The following is a 25,569-nucleotide window of genomic DNA, read 5'->3' as shown; positions in this document are numbered from 1 at the left end:
GTGCCTTCCTAAATGTAAGGAGTGAGGGAGCTATTCAAGAGGGGAGAGTTCCAGAAGTGGTGGGCCATCACAGAAAAGGACCTGTAGAGTATTGTCACCTTAGGAGTACCTGAAGGTATGGTTAGAAAGGCTTTTTAATCTTGGGCAGGATTATAGTCCTAACCTGACACAGTTCCAATGGACAATTCTACAGTGCCAATCTTGCATACATTTGGGTGCTGATGTTAATGGGGGAGGGGAAGAAAGAGAGATGAGGGGAATTGCCTGAAAGACAAGGAAGCTTGCCTTCTGTGGATTGAGGGGTTTGCTAAATTCAAACAGAAAACGGTGGGTTTTTGTTTTGTGGCTCGGACCCTACCTCTCTTTTATACTTAATTTTGTTTTGTGATGGCACCCTCAATCATTTCTGTATAAAAAACACTCATCTAACCTAAAGAAAGCAGGTTTCCAATCTTCCATCATTCATGTGCTATGCAATTCATTTCTGAAAAGCCTGCTTCAGAGAATTCTGCTCTTTTATTGTTTGTTGTTTATTTGTTCTGTTACTTTAAATTATTACTGGCTTTCTGTGAACTAACAGAAAAGTTGTATATAGTTACAGTAAGCTATTAACTAAAAACGACTGTGGTGGAAGTTTTGTCATCTATGATCCATATTAAGCAGCAAGTGCTTATTTATTTGTAAGAAAATCATTCTCAGCTTATTTAAAAGAAGTTACACATCTCTTGAGGAAACAGAATTATGGTCATTGCAATAAGAATGATCTCTTAATGCAGCAAGATATAATTAACCAAAACTCCAGAGAAATGTTTCATTAGATAACACTGGGGAAACCCAGCCAGATGGGTGGGGTATAAATAATAAAGTTGTTGTTGTTGTTGTTGTTGTTGTTGTTACCACCATAGTAGTCTAGCTTTTCATGGCAATTGTGCTTGGAAGCAATAACAGATGCTGTGAATGACTGTGGAGAAAGCTAGAGGGTAAACATGGAGTTAAATTATTCACAAATTCATTGGCCACTGATCTACTTCCATCATAATAGATTAATCTTGTGCACGAAGACTATTTGTTCTGATACCCAATGGTTCAAGGAAAACTTTGTTTCATTTTGGAGTGTAGAATCCACTCCCCATTTTTCTTTCAAATTCAAACTACAAATTCAAACTACAGGATGTGTCATTAGCCTCACTCAAAGGGAGGTACAAGCGTTGCAAGATTTTGGCATTAATACAAAAACAGCAGGAGGGGAAGCGATAAAGATTTAATAAACAGCATGATATTTCATGCATGACTGGAAAGTGACAGGTAATCTGAACAGCAGTCAGGGAACGTTGTTGTGGAAGATAACACCCTGGCAGAAGGCTATTAGAATAGTTGCCACCATGTTGACTGTTTCTTTCAATTACAGAAACAATTTCTCATTTGTCCCTTGAACTGAATGAGCTGATCCAAAGCATGTGACAAAACAGTGAACCTTGGTAATAAAAACGGGGGTTTCCAAGGACCAAATGCATTTGCAGTCTGCTCACAGTATAAGATTCAGCTTGGATTTATCTAGCTTCTGAATGAGTCTCAATTGTAACATTCCCCCCCCCCCCCAGAATATCACTAATAAGTTAGCAAGGTGCACGTTATCCCTGTGGCTGTTGTCTGGTGCTGGAATGCCCAACTTGAACATCTACATACTCTGACTTCAGCTACATATTTGACAGAAAATATGCTTTATCACCTCTCTGCTAGTACACACCTCCCCCATAATGCAGCATTGACTTCCCACTACTCTATGGTCCTTATTCACCAGGCCATGGAACTGTGTGGGAGTACAAATGCTGCACTGGTGGACTCTTGCATGGCAACTGCCGGATGCGCTCGCAAACAAGGAGCATGAATACATGGTGCTGGAAGTCTCTACTGGATCAAAGAGCATGAGAAGAGTGTTGAGTGAAACCTAATTCAGTACAGTAAAATCTCAAAAATCCAGCAGATGCAGATTCCATAAGCATCCTTAACACTCTTTATTGACTCCAGTGATTCTCCAGTGATACTTGGCCATACAATCATGGCCTGGGTTTCAAGCTTCTAACCTGAAATATTGTTAATGGAGACTAAGTTCACCGAGCTGTTTAACTCGAAATAGGCATGATGCTGGCCACATAACATATGGCACTCTAAAAAGAAAGAAATAAGCCAATACATTTTAACCTTAGTTACAATCCTTATGAGCTGGAAATCGTTGCAGAGAGACTTTGGCCGTTTGTAATGGATCAGCAGTTTTCCTGTGGGTTTCTCTGTTCTTTTCTGCTGGCTCTCTCAGTTCAAAGCTACTTGCTCAGGGAAGCTCTAAAAACAGTGTTCTACCAGTTTCTACTCTGCTTTCTTCACTCTCACAACCCCAACAAGAATAAAAGTCAATAAATGTCCTGGATCTGCTTTTTCTCCACATGCAGTTTACTTTGAGGAACAAATCTGAGTCGCTCGCTATTAAACTTCATAGTAATTAAACTTTTCTTTCTCTCATGCAGATTAATCCTGGAAGTAAAGCCGCCCTTGCCAGCCTTTGCCCAGGTGATGTCATCTTGTCAATTAATGGTGAGAGCACAGAAAACATGACACATCTAGAAGCACAAAACAAGATCAAAGCTTGCCTGGATCAGCTGACCCTGTCTGTGAACAGGTAAACTATCTGTGCTTGCCTCTTCATGCTGACGCGCTACGCCTGTGCACATTCACCAAAATGTATGTACTGAACCTGTGGCTGGAAAGTGGAATTATGCATCTGTTTGCACCTCACTCACAAATGTGCCATGTGTAGCATCCTAAATGTTGGAGGGTACATTCCTATATCCATTGAATGGTATTCAAGCAGGTTTTACTCAAGAGTAGACCATTAAAATAAATGAACATGATAGGCCCATTAATTTTAATAGGTCCACTCTGAGTAAGACTTAGTTGAATACTGCCCATTCTCTCAAAATGTTCAAATTTTTACTTTCTAGGAGTAAAGATGACCCTTTTTAAAAAGTCAGCATGCATAGGGATGTGTGCATAGACATATCAGAATGTATGAAGCAACTGACAGAGCACAATCAGTCGGTCATTTCCTACCTAAGGTTCACAATACACACTTGTGGGTTGTAAAATGGATTTTTATCACACTACATTTTCAAGTGCAACCTGTCCTTTCACCCCGAGGAGTAGCCCTCAGGGCAAGTGAGCAACCTGCCCCAACAAGGGTTGGAAGTGAAGCTGAGACCTTTTGAGCCTCTGCCTCCTAGGCTCTTCCCACCTTTGGAGAACTAGAGCAGATCCACACCACACATTTGAAGCACATTCAATTCACATTTTAAAGCGCATGAATTCTAGCAAAGAATCATGGGAACTGTCAGGGCTTTTTTTTCCTAGAAAGAGGTGTTGGAACTTGCTGAGCACCCACACAAAGCTGTTGGGCTTTTTTTTTTTAGGGGGAACAGCCACTTTTGGCAACCCTGCTGCTGACTTCCACCTCCAGCACGCAGCCACAATTACAATCACTGTGCCAACACGATCACCGCAGCAACCCAATTGTCATACTGCACAGCCACAACCCTAAAGGGCTGCTGGAACACACCTAAGAGGTGCTGGAACTCAGTTCCGTTGAGTTCCAGCTGAAAAAAAGCCCTGGAAAATGTAGTCTTTTAAGGAAAATGTAGTCTTTTAAGGGACGCAGGTGGCGCTGTGGGTTAAAGCCTCAGTGCCTAGGGCTTGCCGATTGAAAGGTTGGCGGTTCGAATCCCTGCGGTGGGGTGTGCTCCCGCTGCTCGGTCCCAGCGCCTGCCAACCTAGCAGTTCGAAAGCACCTCCGGGTGCAAGTAGATAAATAGGGACCGCTTACCAGCGGGAAGGTAAACGGCGTTTCCGTGTGCGGCTCTGGCTCGCCAGAGCAGCGATGTCACGCTGGCCACGTGACCCGGAAGTGTCTCCGGACAGCGCTGGCCCCTGGCCTCTAGAGTGAGATGAGCGCACAACCCCAGAGTCTGTCAAGACTGGCCCGTACGGGCAGGGGTACCTTTACCTTTACCTTTAAGGATGATAGGAACTGTAGCTCTGTGAGGGGGGAACTACACTTGCCAGAATTCTTTGGGGGATGCCATGTGCTTTAAATGTATGTTGAATGTGCTTTAAATGTACAGTGTGGATCTGCTCCAAGTCTTTTAAAGCAACAACCCTCCTGAAGATAGGTACTTCTCCTGAGCTCCATGTCATCCTACCTGATATATTCCATGGTGGTGTGTATAGCACTCAATTCTTCAAGTTCAAGGGAAACCATCCTCCGCTGCACCCCAGAGGCAGTGGCTTAGTTTAATGGGTGCAGGACGGGTTGCATAGCATGTGTGTGTGCGCTGCCCTTAAATATTTGCCACCTGAGGCATCTACCTCACTCTGCCTCTTGGTAAGGCTGGCTCTGTAGAAATGTAGAAAAGATCAGAGCGGTAGTAGACAGAGGATATTATAGGGAAGCGTCTCAACTCTAATGATAGCTTAGCAATAGAACATACTCAACAGAGAAGCTTTAAAATGCAAACTTAATTATCATCAGTTTCAGTGAATTTGAGTATTGCAAGTCTACAGATACGCCAGATGATATCTGGGGCCCTGTTTCTTGCTATCATTCTCATATTGTAAGACAATGAGCTATGTGGGGGTGTTTATCTCTAGTGCAGCAGGTCTCCAATAACTGTGATTGAATGAGACCACATTGTTCAGAGACAACATGATGTAATGCTTTCAACACCACATGTGTTTTCACATAACTAACTAGCATATTTCTGCACCGAAATAAACTCTATTGTGGCTAAAGTAGATTTCTGCCATTTTGATAAAAGCTTAGCTGAACCAGGGAAATGAGTTTTGTAAACATTTGTGCACCCCTCAGAAACCGCCTCCCATTTTGGCTTCATCCCAACACCACCACCCTAGAAAGGATATCAAAGCATTTGCCCTGGGGGAGGAATAACCCCTGCAATATCTGAGAACTGGGAGGGCAGCTTCTAACATCTTTGCTCCATCTGCCTTCAGAACCAGTGAGAAAGTCTTGGCCTGTGAGGAACTAAAATCTAGCTGCTTATGCAGCCATGTTTTCTAGGAGACCTCCAGCCGATTGGTAACCAGAACATCTGACATTTTTGCTACCCAGTGCCTCCTGCATTTGCACTGACCAGATGCCACTGAGGTTGGCTCTATGGCCCCAAGAAGTCACAATAATTACATGGTCTCTGAAAATTTTATAAATTATTGAAGGAGAAATTCATGGAGGACAAGCCTATCAATGGCTACTAGCCAAGATGGCTATGTTCTGCCTCCACTCTTGGAGGCGGTATGCCTCTGAAAGCCAGTTGCTAGGAATCATGAGTGGGGAGAGTGCGGTTGTGCTCAGGTCCTTCTTTGGAGCTTTTCATAGGCATCTAGTTGGCCATGCTGTACTTCATGGGCCATTGGCCTGATCCAGCAGACTCTTATGTATTTAGGAAGACAAAGCCCAGTTAAAGTATTTTTTTTAAGTGCCAAAGCAACCAAAGAACAATGACTGCAAACATAATTAAAACTGGAAAGTAGAATTTGGGGGAATGCACACATTCTCAAAAATGTGTGAGAATGAAAATTCAATATAGTTCTAATTTTGATCACAAATCTTTTGCTCTGTAATGCTCCAATCTGTTGGAGAATAGAGCTGTTACTTTTCCGCAGTTCCTCACCATTGTACTCTGCTCTTTCTTGTAAGGATTTGATTACTGTCCAGGACCTACTAACATTGCTGGATGATACAGCAGTTGGGGTTTCTTTTGTTCCTTTCACTTCTCCATGTCAGGTCATTGTTGCATTTATGAATGCTTTATAAAGAATTTAAATCTAAAATATATTTGCCTCCAAAACTGAACAACTGCCTCTTTGTAAAAAGCAAGGTCTTTCCTAATCGGAAACTCAATTTGTTTATTTTGTGCTTCAGCTAAAGCACTACAGTAACATTTTTATTGATTCTGTTTTTAGACTGGACCAAATTAAACATAGGGGTAACGTGGGGTTTTTTATTTCTCCACTCAGCATTTAGCAATTTGTTGAATTCCTAACCATTCTGTCTGGCCAATAAAAGTTAGTCACTATTCAAGCCACATCCAGGTCTATTTTATCACTGAGAATAAGTCATCCTTGAATAGCAACGCTTCTCAAAAGAAATGGGAAGCTACCCTTCTGATAATGAATCTAGACCTCCCATATCCAAATACTTCTATAAAATCAGCATGTTTAACATCAATTCCTTACAAAAAAAAATACATTTTCCTACTTTCAGAAAAAATATTGCATTCTATTACATAAAACTGATTTAGCATTAACACTGAACTGACTTTCACTTGTTAGATGATTAGGAGAAATGTTCAGCTTATTGTTAGGAACTGGCGTAACCTACAAATACCTTGCATTTCCCTCCAAAGTAAGTCCTGTTGAGTTCAATTGGACTTCAGCCTTGGCTGCATCATTGTAAAAAAATAATTTAAGGCCCAGTCTTCAGAAACTCTATTCAGTTTGGACATCACTGGAAGGAATAAAACTTGCAAGTACTTAAGAGTTCAGCGATACACATTCCACAGCTTATAAACTGGGGGCTACTGTTTTAAGAGCATTAACAGTTAGCTGTCATTTATATTCTGTGATTCAAAAAATGATTTTTGAAGGATTCCTGTTTATGTTTTAATATAATAGCCTTCTGGAACCTAGTGGATGCCTCTTAATGAAGTACGTTGTTCTTCTTAGTACTTCACAAAACAGATATCATAGCTTCTCATTTTATATTTTTTAAATTCTGTTATTTCTTACCTTGACAGACTTCAGGGACTTCAATGATATTTGAGTTATTATGTTCCCGTGCCAATTGGAAGTATGATGCTTTGGTTTTCCTTCAGGTTGGAAGGATGATTATATTTTTATATTTTTTTAAAAGGCCAGTCCTGTAGGCCAAATTCTCAGCTGGCATGTATTAGGATAGCTTAGTTGGTACTAAGATTTTCACTGATTGCATATGTACCCTTTAGGTTTGGATTCAAGCTAAACTTCTAAGAAAACACAGACAGGGAGGCTGGCTGTTCTTAATAGTTTGGATAAGCAGTTCCTGTAGTTTTGAGACACTGTGTTTTCACACACATGCATTCCTATCAATGAATTATGTTTCTGCTTTCCTGTTTGTGTCCTTGACATGTTCTACTTTGTTTTCTTAATTTATTTTCTACCAGACAGAAGGGAGGGAGGAAGGGAGAAGAGAAGTGAAATAATAATTAAAAAAACCCACTTTAACTTATTTTCCATTTAGTGAGAGTTAAGAAAAAGCGCTGGGGGGACTTCTATAGACCAATTCAAATAGCCTAGTTGTTTATGATTTTGTTTCTCTTTATATATGCTGAGTGAATCCTCATGGAATTTGTTGCTGCTCACTCTTTGCCAAATAAGGTTCCATGGATACCCAGCTATGGCCATGTGATTAATGGTTGTGTTCAAGAGAAAGGACATGTCTCAATGAACATCTTTCATCCTCTGGCAATTGTTTTTCCATCCACTATCCTTCATTAAATGAATTATTCCCATTGTGATATGTAAGAATCGCCCCTCCCGCGGCCCCTCTTCATACTATGTTCAGCCAATGCCCTTTCACTCCCATTGGAAAGTTCAGTAGGAAAATAGCAAAGTGACAGAATATTTCCATGTTAGCAGTAAAATAAGGATTTTAGTTTTGAACAGTGGCCGAGTTAGACACCAGAATCATTGTTCTAATTTCAGAAGTGTTCCTTAGTTATCATTTTGATATATTTTCATATAATAAAATTCAATTGTATTTATTCATATATTCTGCTCTTCAAGGATTCTCAGAGAAGCTCTCTCTCTGTCTCTCTCTCCCCACCCAAACACACATTCATTTAAGTGTAAATGAAACTATAAACAATGAAACTATAAACATTAAAGTTAGGAATAATGAGAACAGCACTGCAGGGACAATGCAAGCATTAAACAGACGTCAGACTAACAAATCTCAGAGACCTGCTGTATTCATACATTATATTTAAAGGTGTACACTTAAAAGCATCCTTGGTGTACATCTGAATGTGTGAAGCGGCCACAGGTAGAACACCCACTGACTTCAAAGCATAAGGATTAAGCCATAGATATGTGAGACTACTGTGTTGACTGAATAAGGGTAAGACAGTAGCCCATTTGTTCAGATATGAGGCAGTGGAAAATTCTGACCAGTTCCAAACACATCCAGCTTATGGAAGTGATTCATTTGTGGTAACTGACATAGATGAGGAATTACCTAGACATCACCATGAAAGCTAGCAGATGGTAGGTCTAAAGTCCTTTTAGACGCAGGGGCAAAACATCAAGGCAATACAGTAGTAAGGTGAGCTAGGAGTAGCACACATCAACCATTTTATGTGGGAGAAAGTAAGTGATGGGGGTAGGTGAAGTTTTAGCAGAGCAATTTAGGCTATAAATCAACTTATTTGCTTCTGTGTCTTCTTTGAGCCAGCGTAGAACATGGTTTCATTTATTACTCTGATATGGCCAAAAGAGACTAAAATGTCAAGTTTATAGCAGATGTTTAAGGAAAGTTTTCTAACACAATTCTCTATGAATTCTGGTTCACAGAAATGTGATGTAAAGATATTTACTGTTTAGCTGTTAATGATGCATTCAGGGGACTTTAAGAAAACATTTTCTTTAATAATTCTTCTTGCATGTCAGCTTTATGGACAACTGAAGCTGTTTTCTTCAGTAAGTAAAGAAAAGCATTCCAAACCAGTAAAGAATGCATGATATAATGCAGAGAATTGAAACAATATGGGTTTAGGAATTGACCTTCCAAGTTTCCTTAGGCTGAAACTCTGAAGGGTACTACTGAGCACAGTGGTCACATAATGATGATGTGTAGTGCGCAGAAGGGGTGCAGTGAGGGCAGTGATTTGTCATTGGGATGAGTAGAGGGAATGCCGCACTCTGTGCTGTGTGCCCTTGCCAGCCCACTTCCTGGCAGAAGGAGCATAGGAGGCAGGAGCCAATTCCACTTCATGGCAGCTGAAAACCACAGGCCCAATCCATTAATTTAGGCAGTGTGTTTGCAGCACATTTGGGTATAAAGCAAGGCTCCTTTGACAGGGATGCCCTATATATGTTCGTTCTGTGCCGAGTATGGAAAGTGTTACTATGCATGACAGTCTCAAGTTTCCAAAGAAGGTGCCACTGAGAAAGTGAATCACACAATTTTCTTCTTGTAACTCCTCAAATAAATGTGTGTGTGTGTGTTAAAAGTATGCAACTAATGGTCCAAGGGTAATATAGGCAGCTATCAATCAACCATTTTAATTAAAACCTATTATTAGGAGAAAAAGAGATACTACCTTCTAAAAAGTTGGGCATTTCAAGTAGTAAGCAGATTTGGACAAGCAATTTCAGTAGTTCCGTGTATTGTTTTTAGCATGAAGGAACTTTTCCATATACGTGTGGTTCTTCTCTGATGAGGACTAAGTTATGATGTGACCAATTTGCATCCCATTTTATACTAGACCAAGACTTAGGGTTTGTGAGTTGGACACCCCATATGTGAAGGTACAGCACTGCAGATGTATGCCCCCCCCCATTTTTCCAGGGCTGCTAAAGTGGGCAGAAAGGACCTCCGTGTCCAGCCCCAATGATGTGCAGTTGCCAATAGCCAGACCTCATGATGGAATAGAATTAAGCTGAAGTAATGCATTTGTCTGGTGATTCAGAAGTGTCTGGTTGGAAGAACTTTCATGGTTGTTCTCCAGTGCTTTTTTCACAGTGTTGTAAATCAGTAATATTTTTACCAAGAACTTTACAATCAAACTGAGATGAAGAATTGTCTCACTGTAGTTTGTTTCAGACAGCTGTAATGAAACTCAGAAGCGTTGCCCTTGCTTTCTTTGAGCATTTTTGTATACCACTGAATCAGATTGTTTTCCAGTGCTTCTAAGTAGAAATTTTGATGGGGAGAAAATGTGTCAGCTTTGGCCCTGCCAGCAACATTCACAGCTGTACAGATTTTTTTCAAGCCTAAAAGCTAAATTTCTATAATACCCGTAATGTCTCTGCTGTTCTGGCTTTAAACCTAATTCTGAATACATTTACTGACTCCATTTATTTGAAGTTCTTCTTGATCAAAGTAGAACTTGCTCCCAAATACTGTATGTCTGTTTAGAACTCAGTTGTGGGCATCAATTCTTCATGCAGCTGTGGAAGAGTTTATTTGTGTGTTTCATTGTATCTTTCATTGTGTCGTATTTCCTGTTCTGCTTACTAGCAAGATTTATTTAAGGATTTTGATTATTTAAAAATGTCGTTTGATTGCAATCAGAACACAAACACTGATTCTTGCCCACAAGCAAATATCAAACTAATTGGGCTCATTCTGATGTAGCCTGAAACCATGGACTTAATTTGGGGGTAAACAAGCTTTGAGTTTCTGTGTTCCACATTCTAGACAAACTGGTTAGTTTTAGCTATGGTTTAGGGAAACAAGCCAACTTCAAATAATGGTTTATGATCCTGGTTTGCATTTCTAAACCATTTGTTGTTGTCATTTAGTCGTGTCCGACTCTTTGTGACCCCATGGACCAGAGCACACCATAGTTAAGGTTAATCATGTCTTCAGGTTCATGCCTAACTATAAATCACAAATAATTGAAAATGGAAGTGAAAGCTTCTTACATCCAACCAGAGAGGGAGGAGGGCACTAGACCAAGGGTTGTACATATGACACTGAAACATAGTTTAGCATTACATTTGAGCCAGATCAAGTGGATGGATGAAAATATATACATACTGCCAGTCTAAAAGGAGAAAGTTACACACACACACACACACACACACACACACACACACTTGCTTACCTACACCTACAAGGATACTTTCTTTTTGCAAATGCTGGCTGAAACCAAAACAGCAACTTGCAACTGATTATTTCATTTTTAAATGCCAACAATGATAAAGCACTTGGGCGGTTTCTGTTCAATAAGATACATAAATGAAAACTCAACTGTGTTAGGCTTCACTCAAGAGGAGCTTAAAGCATCAGAACCCTTCCCATGGGTTTCAGTGGCTCTTCTGTTAGACTCAGCATTTTTCAAAGTTCTGAAGCTAAAGCAAAAATCACATTAGTTTTGAAATAGAAGCCCCTCAGTAAAATTTCCTTGCTTAAGTTGCACATGTGTCCTACAACCTTTCTGCTTAATAAATGCCATCAATTCATGCTAAATACAACTGTAGTGTTGGGCAGATTGGGACTGAAATCTAAATAAAAGATTATGGGCTACAACAGTAAAGCTGTACCTACTAGGAACAAGAAGATCCATATTTTCCAAAGTGACATGCATAGGCCTCCTAAGGCTGAATGGAAAGTTACACGTTATACACAGAAAGATTCCAGTTTTTCCCTAGATTCACTTTCATGGCCAAAATGAGAAATACAAAGGCTTGGATCCAGACAAGTGCCAATGGAAGGCGGTGGATAGGAGCTACTCACAGGAGGTGCCTCAACCCAGTTTTCAATGTTCTCCATTTCCTACTCATCCCCCTTTCTCCTTAGCCTACCCTGAATTCAGGAAAGGCTTGGGGGGGGGGTATGTTGGCAGAAGTCTAAGATAAAGCTCTTTGATCCAGCGGTGACTTCCATCAGCAGAATGGGAAAGGAGGCAATTATTACAGTATTATTATTATTAATAATATTACATATATATATTTATACCCTGCTTTCCCACCTGACAGGACTCAAGATGGCTTACAGATAAAGACAGGAACCGCTAAAAATTAAACACTGATAGAATTAAAACCATATATATATATATATAAGCCCAGTAAAACCATACAAGTATTTACAATACAATACAGCATGGCACCAGCCCTTTCATTACAGGGAATTCCAAAGTCTGGGAGCTGCCACCAAGAAGGCCCTCTCCTGCGTCCCTACCAAGCTTGCCTGTGAAGATAGCAGGACCGAGAAGGGCCTCCCCCAAAGATCTCAAAATCCAGGCAATTTCTGTTAATCCCTCTCTCCACCTCCTGCCGCAGACCCCTTCCCATGTTCTTCTCAGGGGTTCACCAACCCTTTGTATCAGTTTCTCAGCAAAAGCTATAGTTCTGTGGGCAGCAGCCTGGATGGGGGAATAGGGCTGCTGCCCATGATCATACATCTATGTGATTGGTGTTTGTTGTATTATGGTTCTGTTCTGGGTATTTCATTTCCTGCTCACACTAGGGGGGAAATGAAGCAGGAGGTATCCTCACATTCACAGTAAACCATTCTATGGCTTACCACAGCATGTAAACTGGGCCAGTCTCCTCCAGGCTATTGATTTGACTCTTGAATGTGTATATATTTACATTAGAAGAACACCAATATCTTAACTCTGCTCAACTTCAAGTTTACTGCAAAGTAACAATCTATATTGTTATATAAATATATAAGTGATATAAATATATGACTTTGTATTTCTTATTGCAGAGCTGAAAGCAAGGCTTGGCCCCCTAATATTTTAGAAGATGGAAAAGCACAAGCTTATCGAGTCAATGTAGAACCAGAGCCACAGGTATGTGACCCTTTGACACTATACTATCTGTGCCATTTTATAAGATAAAGCAGGAGACAACTTCCTTTCACCAATTAGCTGATCAACAAATAAATAGACACATGAGATGAAATTTTAAAAGATAACATTTTTAATGTACAAAGTGCTTTCACTCGTATCCCATATATAGTGGTACCTCGGGTTAAGAACTTAATTCGTTCTGGAGGTCCGTTCTTAACCTGAAACTGTTCTTAACCTGAGGTACCACTTTAGCTAATGGGGCCTCTCACTGCCACTGCACAATTTCTGTTCTCATCCTGAAGCAACGTTCTTAACCCAAGGTACTATTTCTGGGTTAGCGGAGTCTGTAACCTGAAGCGTCTGTAATCTGAAGTGTCTGTAACCTGAGGTACCACTGTAGTGCCAAGTTACTGTTCATCAGCACAAGGGTTTGTGCTTATGCAACAGGACTCCCCCCCCCCCGCCCCCCGCTCTGGGTTCTGTTCTGGATTCCTCCAACCCTCTGGAGCAGATTTGGGGAGTGTGCAGTAGGAGGGGGGAGTCCTCTTGCACAAGCAGAAATCCTTGCCCTAACAGGGCAAGGGAGTTGAAAACATTTACTGTATTTCATTCATGTTCACTGCAAACCTTGGCTTAGCTACCATGCCACACTGAGCTAAAAATCTTGCTTTTCTCATGATGTGTGATTGGAATCAATTTGTGATTCTCTCAAGCACATGTCACAACACACAATCAGTTCAGTGACTAGTGGTACATTGTTCTATGAGGCTCTCCTCCAAGCCTCTGGCTGAAGTGAGGTGGGCAGCAAGGGGAGGCAGGGGCTTTTCCATTGTGGCACCTTGTCTTTGTAGTTCTGCCCAAGACAAACTTGCCTGGCATAGTATCAGTTCACTTTTTCAGCACCACTGGGGTGCACGCGCACACATACAAAGTCAAATCTTTTGTTCTTCATCAGGTTTGCTTCTCTGGTGATTTAACATGAGAAGCAAAGTGGCATTTAAAGATGTTGTGGTGGCTAGAGTGACAGCTGAAATTAATCCACCTACTACCTGCACAGGAAATGGTGGTGATAAGAAATGCTTTGTTCTTTAACAGTTTTCACTTTTTCACTGTAGTTCCTGGATTACTGGAGAATTTGACTGCTAGTGCCAAAATGGGGTTCTGAGTGCATCTTGTGCTAATTGCTATGAATGTCTGATAGCAAATTAGACTGAATAGGAAGTTCAGCTTCAGTGACACTTTAGCCAAAGCAGCTCAACACTTCTGCCTAAACAGAGCTGCAGTACAATACCAAAAGCCCAAGTGCACAAACAACCTTTTAACATAATATTTTGCCACTCAGTTAAATGAGCTCCTGCTGACCATATGCACAAGGGACTCAACAGAGAGAGAGAGGGTTAGTCACTAAATCAGATGGCCATTATGTACAAGGTGTTGAATGATGATGCGTACATGGGGGGGGGGGGAGTGCTTTAAGTCATTACATTCCTTGCTTTTCAGTTTACGTTTTCCTCTTGGTATTTTTGGTGATATGTACAATGACTTCGTATGTGGAGCCAGCACAATCTGAAATGAGGAAGGGGGAGGGGAACAGCAGAGATGGTGAGGACTGTAAATCTCTGGATTTATGGGAGTTAATCCATCAGACAGATTGGAGTAACACCCTGGGGTGGGGGGAACAAAGGCTGGTTATAAAGCAGGCAAAGGAAAGTCTGTCCACTTCTGGTCCTTATCACATTTTTACCCATAACTGCATTCAATTTCTGCATTATTTTTAACAATCTAAAAAAAAAGAAAAAAGTTCCCAGAATACAAGAGGTGCAGATCAGGTCTTTCCAGGTAGAAACTTGTAAGCATCAAATCCCTCAAGAATTCCTACTGAAGAATATTAGGTGATCTGACTGAACTCGGTGACACTTTGTTCTGAACAGACACAAATGGGATTGTGCCATAACAGACTGAGCTGTAAACCAGGGAGTGTGTTGCTTCTGCTATGGATTTAGGAAAGACACTATACTGTCAGCCACTATTCCCAACCTCCATATTCTGCAAGACCGAGATGATCATACTGACCTACCCTGCAGGGTTGTTGTAATCATGTGTCTAAAGTGCTTTCAGAATTCTAAAGCACTATATATAAATGCTCCTAGTGTGGTGTAGTGGCTAGAGTGTTGGGCTAGTTCCTGAGAGACCAGGATTCAAATCCCCATTTTGCTCTGCCCTGAAGCTTACTGGGTGACCCTGAGTCCGTCGCTGTCTCAGCCATTACCTACCTTCAAGGGTGGTTGTGTGGATAAATTAGGGAGGAAATGTGGAATACGAATGTAACAATAACAACTCTCCTGTAAAAACTACAACACCTATCTCTGTACCTGAACACAGCCATTTTTCTCCTCTAAAATAGAAAGAATGCCTGTGCCACTGAGGAAAGGAAATCATTAGTATAAACTCTTCTGTGCTTTGTCTTATAGATTTTTTAAAGTCAAAATACACCCACATGGTGCTAATAAAAGAATGGGTTGTTTGCTTTCTTGACCACTTGCATAGTGCCGGATTTGACAGCTTGCTGGCATAACAGAGATTGGAAACTCATGTTTCAAACTGTGAGGTCAGACTCTGTTCTTGTTAATTGACAGTAGTTGCTGATTCCTGGTCATTAGGGAGAGGGGGGGGGAGGATTGCTGAAAAATGGGCATTAGCTTTGTGGAAATTCACAAGGCTGAAACAGGAACAAGGAAACAAAGGGTTTGGCAATACATTGCAGAGCCTTTCACTGCACAGACACTGATTCGTTTCCAGTCCAAAATAAAAGTGATCAAAAGGTTTTGGTGAATTTAGTCTTGGGTGCCTGTGGTCAAAGATCCCTGATAGTAATAATAAAAAAGTTAGGCAGCCAATGGAACCTGGTATTTAACTATCCATTCCTCTTGATGACAGCTTTATCAGAAAAGCCTTGGGGTCTCAAAAGCTGTACACAGAGCCCAGATTTGTTTGCTTAAAGTACACATCACTCTTGGCTTCCGGTGAAATAAACAGCTACTTTTTGTTGGGCCAGTCATACCACCCACATAAGTGTCTTTTCATTTGTCCTTTTGAAGTCCTACAGGACAATAGTTATAGCATTAGTGTCATTCTACTAAAACACTTAGCTGTGTTTATTTCCTATGGAACAGAATTCTCTTAATGGAAGCACCATGAAACAATGAGTTAAATATTAAATATTTTTTAATAGATGTAGCTCCAGCTTCTCCTCTTGGACAGACAAAGAAGATAATGTTTCATTTAGAGATAATACTTAAAGCATGTTTTCAGTTGTTATTCTTAACATAGAGTAAAAAAGAGAGAGCTATAAATGAGCCATGACGTTTCTGAAATAAATGGCAGGTTGGGAGACGCCACTAAACCATTTTGAAAACAAATTCCTGCTTCACTCATGAAAATTGAGCAAGCCTAATTATCCCTGCATTTCATATGAAAACAAGCACTTACAATACTACATCTAATGTATGTTTCATTCTGCTGTGCTAACTGTAATTGGTTGCATATGTAGTAGATGTATTTTGAAAGCAAGGCTTTAAAACATAGCTGGTTTTAAAGAATTTATCATAGAACCTTAGGGATGATTTCCTTTACCACTTGAAGCTGCAATGCATATTTGGTTTATTTCAGTTCACACTAATGCCCCAGTTATTTGCAGGTGCCACACACGTGGGACCAGATTTTCTGCATGACATTGGAAAAACCACCCTAAATCCATATTTAGATAGGATGGAATTCAGGGTGGGGAGCCATGGTCCCCCCACTTATTTGGGGCCTGCCTTTGTCTTGAGTTAAAATTCCATCCTGGGGTACGAGTAGCTGTGTGCTAAAACTGGGTTCCTGTCCTTGATGGTTACTGCACAGAATCAGTGGGCACAGCAATTCCAAGTGGTCACCATGTGCCCATATGATTATGTGAATGGACTTTTACTTAGGATTGCTTCCTTGGTTGGTTGTTCTTTCTGTTCTCTTACTTCCCAGTGATAGCAGACTTTTCATAATTTTCATTGCAGTTAATTTGGAGTAAGGCATAGAGGTTAACTGTGATTGTCATCCACATGTCTTGACTAAGGAGCTTTGGAACAGATTTCCCTTATTAGCTGACAATTGGAATGAGAATGTCCCATCTGTATGGAGTGTTCTGTTCTGGCAACCTTCCAGTATTAGCTGATGTGGAAATGATCCCATGATATGGAAGTGGTGGTGGTCCCTTTGGGGATATACTTTATAGTGGTGGTATAGAGAAGATCCCACAGAGTCAAATTCAAGCAACATAGTGTTGCCGGCCACCCCAATCTCTGAGTGGTGTGAGATTCCAGGAGTTCCAGGGGTTTGTGTTTCCTTTGGAATGAGAAATAGTAGACACTGTGACATCTTTATGATATATGCTTTATTTACCGTATTTATACATATATACAACCTGACCCTACAATGGAGGAGTTCACAGCATTAACACTCCAAAGAGTCTTGTTTCTCCCATAGTCTTGGATTCAAACACAAATCAAACATTGTTCCTACACTTTCTCCAGCTTGCTTTCCCTCTAGTTCCTATCCAGACTCTGGTCTCAACTCTGCCTTTGTATTTCTACCTATTTGCAAGTTGGGAGAGGGGCTCCACTCAATTGCCATCTCACACAGAGCCCCTTTGTTCCTCTTAATAGCCCATCACCCAGGTGATTGCCTTACCAGGAAGCTAGCGTAGCATGTATTTTAACTCCTGCTGGATCCAGGGCTTAGAAGGGTCTTGGTATACAGCCTATTTTCCCCTGCCTAAACTCATAACACTACATCAGTGGCTCCCAATCAGCTAAGTACCCTTGTTTTTCAAGAGCTAAGCCTACCCCTACTTTTGAAAATGTTGATATCTCTATGTAGTTTTTGTTATGTGAATGGTGCCACAGACCCCCTGGGTGGGTTACGCCAACCTCGCAACTAGGAACCACTGCACTACATAATATGTGGGCCATCATAGGTACACTAGGAGCAGCTAACCTTTTTCAGCCCAAGAGCTATGTAGACCTCAGGTCAGCTCTCTAGGGCCCATATACAAGTATGCATGGCCATAGCCATTTTTTTTAAAAAAATGGACTTAATTTCAACCACTGACACATTCTTCTTATTCCTCACCTATTTTGCAACTATAATAGGAAAGAGGGGAGATTTAAAAAAATCATTGCCAGCTGACATTGACAATAAGAATATTCCACCAGTGGTAACTTAAATGTATAAACAGTCCATATGTCCAAAAAGATATCTAAACAGGATTGGTGACTATAAACATAGAAAGGACTATGAAATATTCAGTCCACTGAGTAGTAGATGGTGGTTGTTTATAATTCCAGCCCTGCACTATATAGGTTGTATTCAACTAAGTCTTACTCGGAGTAGACCCATTAAACTTAATTGGAGGAATTCAACAGCACACTAATTAAAATCACTTAGCAGTGTACTATTTACGCTGGAATGGCTTGCACCAGCAGAATGGCTTGTGGAAGAAAAGGCACAAGAAGTCAGCATGGTCCTTGTGTCTGATTGCACAACCAATACTTTCTGTTGAGCAAAATGTCACAAAACAAACCTCCACTAGCACAACCACTGCACTGCATTTCATATTGTGCAACCTTTATTTTTGTCCTTATGCTAGGCTAGCACAACAACTTTTGCACTAACAGTTGGAGAATGTTGACGTTAGGTCAATAAACCTACCGTAAGTCATTTGTGCCCACTAACTTCAATGGGTCTACTCTGACTAGGCGTGGCACTGAATACCATCCATAATTTATTTGCAACCATAAGGCTTCACAGGATACACTTTGTTCATTATTCATTACTAACATTAAATATTAAATTCAACAATTTATTAAGAAAGCACTAGCCACTAAACTAAGAGCGTCCCCAAACAAATAAAAAAAAATTCCTTCCAGTAGCACCTTAAAGACCAACTAAGTTAGTTCTTGGTATGAGCTTTCGTGTGCATGCACACTTCTTCAGATACGTGCATGCACACGAAAGCTCATACCAAGAACTAACTTAGTTGGTCTTTAAGGTGCTACTGGAAGGAATTTTTTTTGTTTTGACTATGGCAGACCAACACGGCTACCTATCTGTAACCCAAACAAATAATTATTTTAATTCCACTTCATAGCTGGAAGCTGCCTTCCCTCTTACTCACACAATTAATTTCATTTCAATTTACTTCTGAGCTATAAGCACCCTGTACCTCCCCCACCCACACAATTAAATTCATTTCACAAAGCACTGGCCTGTTTACTCATTTCACTTTACAAAGCAGTGACCTTAAATTACATTGAATTGTGCTATTTAAAAGTTGCTGTTCAGTGTCCCTTTGGGTGCCTCTGAATGCTTGTTCTCTCCTTTGGTTGGCATCAGCTGTCTCCAGTTGCTGATGGAGAGATATGATCTCTCCTGATTGTTCCTAAGGGGAGCCAATGCATGAAGCAGCAGGAAAAACAACATACTGAGGTTTCCAAGTGCTGCAGAAGCCCTTGTCAATAAGGAAGTGACAGGCAACTTACTGGATATGCTGCTGCTGCTGCTTCTAACAACTTTAGGGGATTTTAGGGTGCTTTGGGACCCTGTGAAAACTCACTGAACAACTAGATATGACAGTGGGAGACAGTAAGGAAAAGGAAATTATATTTAAAGAGATTTCAACAGAGCCACCTTGGAATGGCTTGGTGACATGGACTGGCTAAACACAGAAGAATGGTTTTTATTTGTTTTCATTATTTATGCTCTGTAAAATGTGTTCTTAATGTTGTACACCTCCCTGGGATATTTTGCCAAAGGGCGGTGTATAGCTCTAATAAATAATAATTTTTAGTTGGAGTTACCTCTCTGGAAATCAAAGGCAGGATCAGTGGATGTGCTGCGTGTTGTAAGTCTCCATTCATTTCTACTACATTCTACCTATATAATTGTAAATAAAATAATGAAGATAATGTAAGATAAGTGCTGTCCCATTCCAAGGAAACTGTGCCCTGAAGCACTGGCCCCAAGTCTCTTCAGCACTTCAGGAATTAGGAAACAATATTATTGCCAGCATGAATTGAGATACTAATTGTACCATCCTCCTGGGCAAATATAGTTTTCTTAGTTATAGTGACCTTTCTATAAGATACAAGCTGGGGTGGGGGGTGTAGTATTGTATATGAATCTTTTGGGGAATTATACAGTATCAAACAAAAACAGCATATACTGCATAAAATCTCCAAATGAATTCAGTTAAATGCATCACCAAAGAGAAAAAATAGTTTTCATACTTTTGAGAAAACAAAATATGAGATAATACCCTGGCACAGTCCTAGATTCCCAATCACACGGGAACTGCAGCCTTGACTGAGGGCTGATTTAATGGTAGAAACATGCAGAAACATTACAGCTACTGTTATTCAAATCAACAATGAATGGAAGGAATTTGTACAGAGTTCTCTCCCCACCCCCCACCCCAATACCACAACCATTCAATGGCATTACTATTTTGGAGACAACTAATTCCTTCAGGGGACACAGGTGGCGCTGTGGGTTAAAGCCTCAGCGCCTAGGACTTGTCGATCAAAAGGTCGGCGGTTTGAATCCCTGCGGCGGGGTGCGCTCCCGCTGCTCGGTCCCAGCGCCTGCCAACCTAGCAGTTCGAAAGCACCTCCGGGTGCAAGTAGATAAATAGGGACCGCTTACCAGCGGGAAGGTAAACGGCGTTTCCGTGTGCAGCTCTGGCTCGCCAGAGCAGCGATGTCACGCTGGCCACGTGACCAGGATGTGTCTCCGGACAGCGCTGGCCCTTGGCCTCTTAAGTGAGATGGGCGCACAACCCCAGAGTCTGGCAAGACTGGCCCGTACGGGCAGGGGTACCTTTACCTTTACCTTTAATTCCTTCAGATCAAATTGCTAGAGTGAAAAAATGGCAACAAAAAAGATTAACAGATTTTTGGCAAAGCATATTAAATATTGCATCAAAGCAGGATAAATAGTATAATATCATGATGTTCTTGCTAGTACTGGCAAGACCACTAAATTAATCTCAGTTATATAGTTTAGCCTGTCGACACTATTAGGAAAGTTTTATTTGTGTAATTTCAATAAAATCATAGAACTGTAGTGTTAGAAGAGACCCCGAGGATCATCTAGTCTAGCCCAACTCCCTACAATATAGGAATATGCAGGTGTCCCAAATGGGGATCAAATCTGCAATCGTGGCATTATCCCCACTACACTAGTCATCAGCATCAACCTTTTATTCGACCGTCAGTCAGAAAATACAAATACAAATACGTTTATCAATACACAGTTAAAACACCACTACACTAGTCTAACCAACTAGGCTATTCAGCTTTTGCATCACAACCCGCATCCCATTGTTTTGCTATATTTGAGCATCATATGAGCCATGAAGGATTAAATAGGGGTATGTATGCCCCCCAACAGGGGTATGTATGCCCCCCAACTTCCTCAAGCTGCAAGAGAGTTTTTAAGTGAGTTGAGCTGAATTCCTTGGTTTAGTCTTGTTTTGGTCTCTGGCAGGAGTCAAGGGGGAAGCTAGATATCCACATACTGTACAGGTGGATAGCCAACTCCAGAGGATTGAGGAAGCAGTCCAGTATCAGGGCAACCCAGAAACAGAGGGCCTTAAGAAGAAGCCAAAGCCAAGTAGAGTGAAACAGTTTAAAAGTGGGCACGATGTAACAGCAGGGTTGTGAGACAATGCCAAAGTCAAACACAGCACAGCAGCCCGAGGTGTAGTAACGATTCCAAGAGCAAGGTGCTAGCAGAGGTCAGTAGCACAGGATCAGTTAGGACAGGCATCAGAAGCAAGAAGCTGGGTTGCACAGAGCTAAGGTCCTGCACTGGTCCAGCAGCTAACAAGTCTGCAGCTGTGGTCACCCAGGCCCAGCTGCAACTGGTTATCTCAGACTTCCAGGTTCCTTGCTACCAATGAGTCCTTTGCTCCCAAGGATGACTCTTACTCCTGAGGACCCTGGTTCGTTGGGGCCTTTAAGGCATGCTCTCTGTTGAATGAGAAGTCAGTCCGGCTCCAGCAGGGCACCTCCTATAAGAGCACAGCTACTGCAGGGAGCGTTTCTAAGTGCATTCAAGTAAATGTGCTTGAAAGCTATCTTCAGACCTTTTTGCTAATCACTCAAAGATCCCAAGAGCCTGGTCTGCTGCCGGATGTGAGGAATGGGGTTTGTGTGCCCACCCCTGCCCTTCCTCTGATTTAATGCCTGCACATGGCTATTGTTACCAGCACATACCAAAAGTAGGGATGTTGCTAAAATCCAACAGCAGATTGTTGGGTTCAACTTGAAAATTTGGGGGAGTTCTTGGGTTTACATTTCTTGGGTTAAAATGCAGCTGCTGCCACCATGATCACAAATAAGAGGGGATGAGTGAGCACGTAACTACTCCATGGGTTACAGCAGTAGCATCAATAGCAATGGTTTGCTGGCCCTTGCAAACCGATGTTTGTCATTGTCATTATTAACATGGTTGGCACCTCAGGGTGTCTAGTCCTAGAATAATCCATATCTCCTAAAGGATTTCCAGAGTTTCAGCAGATATTCTCATGAGCGTAGCCAAGGGGGGACAGCTGCCCCCCTAAATCAGTAAAAAACAGTTAAAAAACATAGCTAACTGAGGTTCTGCCCTCCCTAACAAAAGGCCTGTCCCTCTTAACAAAAATCCTGGCTACACCCATGGATATTCTTCATAATGAGCAGCAACGCTATATTATTTTCAGACCCGATTCAGTGGGGTTGACCATCACAAGTTTTTCCATCTTATTTAACCATATCTATCCCCAGATAAGCAAAATCTGGAGTGGCTGAATCATGAACGTTAGATTGTCAGTTACATTACAGTGAATTTGTATAAGCTGTCACTTATCACTTGTGGCAGATTAAAAATGGGTTATCTATACAACAGTTTCTCTCAAATCAACCATCTTAATGCCAAATAATTACAGTATATGTAAAAAATGCAGTATTTAGATCAGGAAAGACTTGTTTCCAGCTGAAATGTCTTTGTAGTCAGTTCTTTTTCCTGGCTTCCATACCTCCTGCCCTGGCTGCAATAAGTAGGCAGGGCTGTGGATGTGGTCCTGGCTGTGCCACTTCATCAAGTATTACTGGCCTAGAATTGTAGGCAAATGTGTTGCTTGCAAATAGATTTGGGGAGAAGAGTTTTGTATGCTTTCTGCTGCTAAAATTGCCACAGTTGTGTAAAGTTCAGCTCCTGAGTTTTGCTGTGCTTTACCTATGTGGCCAAAGCCCATGGGAGACATAATGATGGCCTTGGTTAATAATGTTTCTCTGTTTTCCACATAGTCACTTCCTGTGAATTAAGCACTGTGTAGTCATTTGTTACCATTTTCATACAGCTCCATTTGTAACCAAGCAACCAATATTGTAGGTAAATAATTCTGATCACAGTGCAATACTTTGGTTGTTCTTCAGGGGAAAAATTTCTGCGATTATTTTTCCTTCCCCTTTTTAATGTGGTGCTGAATCATTTGGAAAATCCTGTTTTTCATAATAATATAAAAGGGTAATTTGTCCTGTGTCCCAGATAAGAAAAGTTGTTTCTCACAGTAGGCTCTACGTACAAATCATATGATTATTTACTATATATGTATTTTAAATTATTATTTCAAATATCCAATCATTAAGGTTACCATATGTTCATGGGCTACATTTTAATTAATGCATTTTAAGACTATAAAAAAACAACAACTACCACCACCTGGAGTCATAGAAATAAAAGTAGAGTCACTTGAAATAAAACATTAGTATAATGTATGTTATAGACCTAGGAAAATGCAAATAAATGTCTAGTAAAAACAGAGGTGGTTTATTTTTAAAACAGGATCATATACAAACTTGAAAGCTAACATTTAGGCCACTCTATTATCTTCTCTGGCTGTTTGACACAATCTAGTTTAGAACTTTAGGTACCTCACACCATAATTTTAAAACTTTATCAATAGGAATATAGAGACTTTTCATTATTCCAGATTCATAGTTGAATTCTGAATAAAAACTGCTTGTTGGCTATGGTATTCCATGCAATCTTGGTAAAGGAAGAAAAAATATAATTAAAACAACTTTTTCAGCAAAAGATGAACATGCAGATTTTAAGAAATTAATGCTATATTCAGTTTCATTTAATATGACTACAGAATTTATTATCTCTTAGGAACTGACCATCGGGCCCACAAGCAAACAGGGCCACAAATGATCTTTGTAACTCAGCCATTTCAGTCTAGCAGTTGTCAGAATTTTTTTATGTTAGTAAATTGGTAGATCCAGATGGACAATAGAAAGTGCTTGTGTTTAAATATATGCTCAGTGAAGTACAAGTAGAATGAAAACAGTTGAACAGAAACGGAATAGAAAAGTCCTTATAAAACTGAAAACTAAATATCTAGAACTAGGCACTGACGTTGGTGGTGTGATACCATATATAGGGACCAGTAACTAAAGGCTTAATGGCCAAATTTGGACCTCAGAGGAATCCCACCTGCAGGGGCACCCCTTCCTGCTTCACCACCTGAGATGCAATGGAAATATGTCCCCTTGTCCCCCACACTGCCTCACCCCACCACTTCTGCCCCCACTGTAATGCCGCCCCCTTTCACAGAACCCACAAGGCGTTGCTGCTCCTCTTCCCCACCCTGGGGAGGGGAAGACAAGAGGCAACACAGCATACCAGAACACCTTCCTCTCGCCAGTGAGAAGGGGCGCTCTGGCAGTGGTAGGAAAGGTGGTGCTGCCGGCTACTACCTCTTGCACTTCCTCTGTCTGATGTGGGTGCTTTACCCTGCCTCATTGGTGGCTCTGATCACCTGACAATACAGAGGCATTACATGTACGTGGAGAAGGCAATGACTGTAGATGGCAGCAGAATGTTCTGCAAGTCTTCATTGGGAGTGGAGGTAGCCCTGGATCACCACTGCCTTCATCTCCTCCTAAGACTCTTATAGAAGTAGCTCTTGCCATCTATGGGCTGATTGTTGTTAGAACCATTTCAATGCAGGAACAAACCTCTGAAGCATCCTGGTGACATGAAAGTTGCACCCAAGACTAAATGTTCTGTTAATAAATAAATGTTGAAAGTACAGCATTGGAAAAGTCATTGTTTTGTTTGATTGGTGTCTTCGGTGTGACTTGGCATGTCATGTCCCATCTTGCAGAGGATAACCAGACCACATCCAGAGTACTGCTTGCAAGGAATGCAGTACAGTGGTGCCTCGCAAGACGAAAAGAATCCGTTCCACGAGTCTCTTCGTCTAGCGGTTTTTTCGTCTTGCGAAGCAAGCCCATTGACGGCTTAGCGGATTAGCGCTATTAGCGCCTTAGCGGCTTTTAGTGGCTTTTAGCGGCTTAGCAGCTTAGCGGCTTAGAAAAAAGGGGGGAAAGGGAAAAAAACCCGCAGGAACTCGCAAGACATTTTCGTCTTGCGAAGCAAGCCCATAGGGAAATTCATTTTGCGAAGCACCTCCAAAACGGAAAACCCTTTCGTCTAGCGGGTTTTCCATCTTGCGAGGCGTTCGTCTTGCGGGGCACCACTGTATTTGGCACAACTCTATGCATTTGGAAACTTACATATGAGTGCAGGCCTTCTTGCTTGGATTCTGTAACATTGATCCAAATGGCAGTATTTTCCTTTAGAAGTTATATATGCTAGATTTAAGAGCCAAATGAAGTGAGACCCTTATGCTTATGCATGGTGTTTTGTATTCCTGATATCACTGAGTACCTGGAGTTGAGTAGGAGGGACAGTTTAGGAGATATTCTCTTATTCAAGATGGTTGCAGAACCTAAGCCATCTTGAATTACTATCATGAGTCTTACCATTTTTGGATTCCAGTCAGTGATTAAAGGGATGGGAA

At 41.1% G+C, this 25,569-nt stretch overlaps 1 protein-coding gene across 1 annotated transcript in view; it reads left to right on the top strand.

Annotated features, from left to right (window-relative positions):
• Positions 1–25,569, top strand: part of PDLIM4 (PDZ and LIM domain 4) — a 64,057-nt gene that overhangs the window by 11,655 nt on the left and 26,833 nt on the right. Inside the window, exons 2-3 of the mRNA XM_079966568.1 lie at positions 2,523–2,674; positions 12,539–12,623. Coding sequence (XP_079822694.1) covers positions 2,523–2,674; positions 12,539–12,623 — 237 coding nt within the window. The remainder of the gene's footprint in view (positions 1–2,522; positions 2,675–12,538; positions 12,624–25,569) is intronic.

This window comes from Podarcis cretensis (genome assembly GCF_951804945.1).
Source record: "Podarcis cretensis genome assembly, chromosome: 2".
Taxonomy (NCBI): domain Eukaryota; kingdom Metazoa; phylum Chordata; class Lepidosauria; order Squamata; family Lacertidae; genus Podarcis; species Podarcis cretensis.
This window is presented reverse-complemented; position numbering and strand designations above follow the sequence as displayed.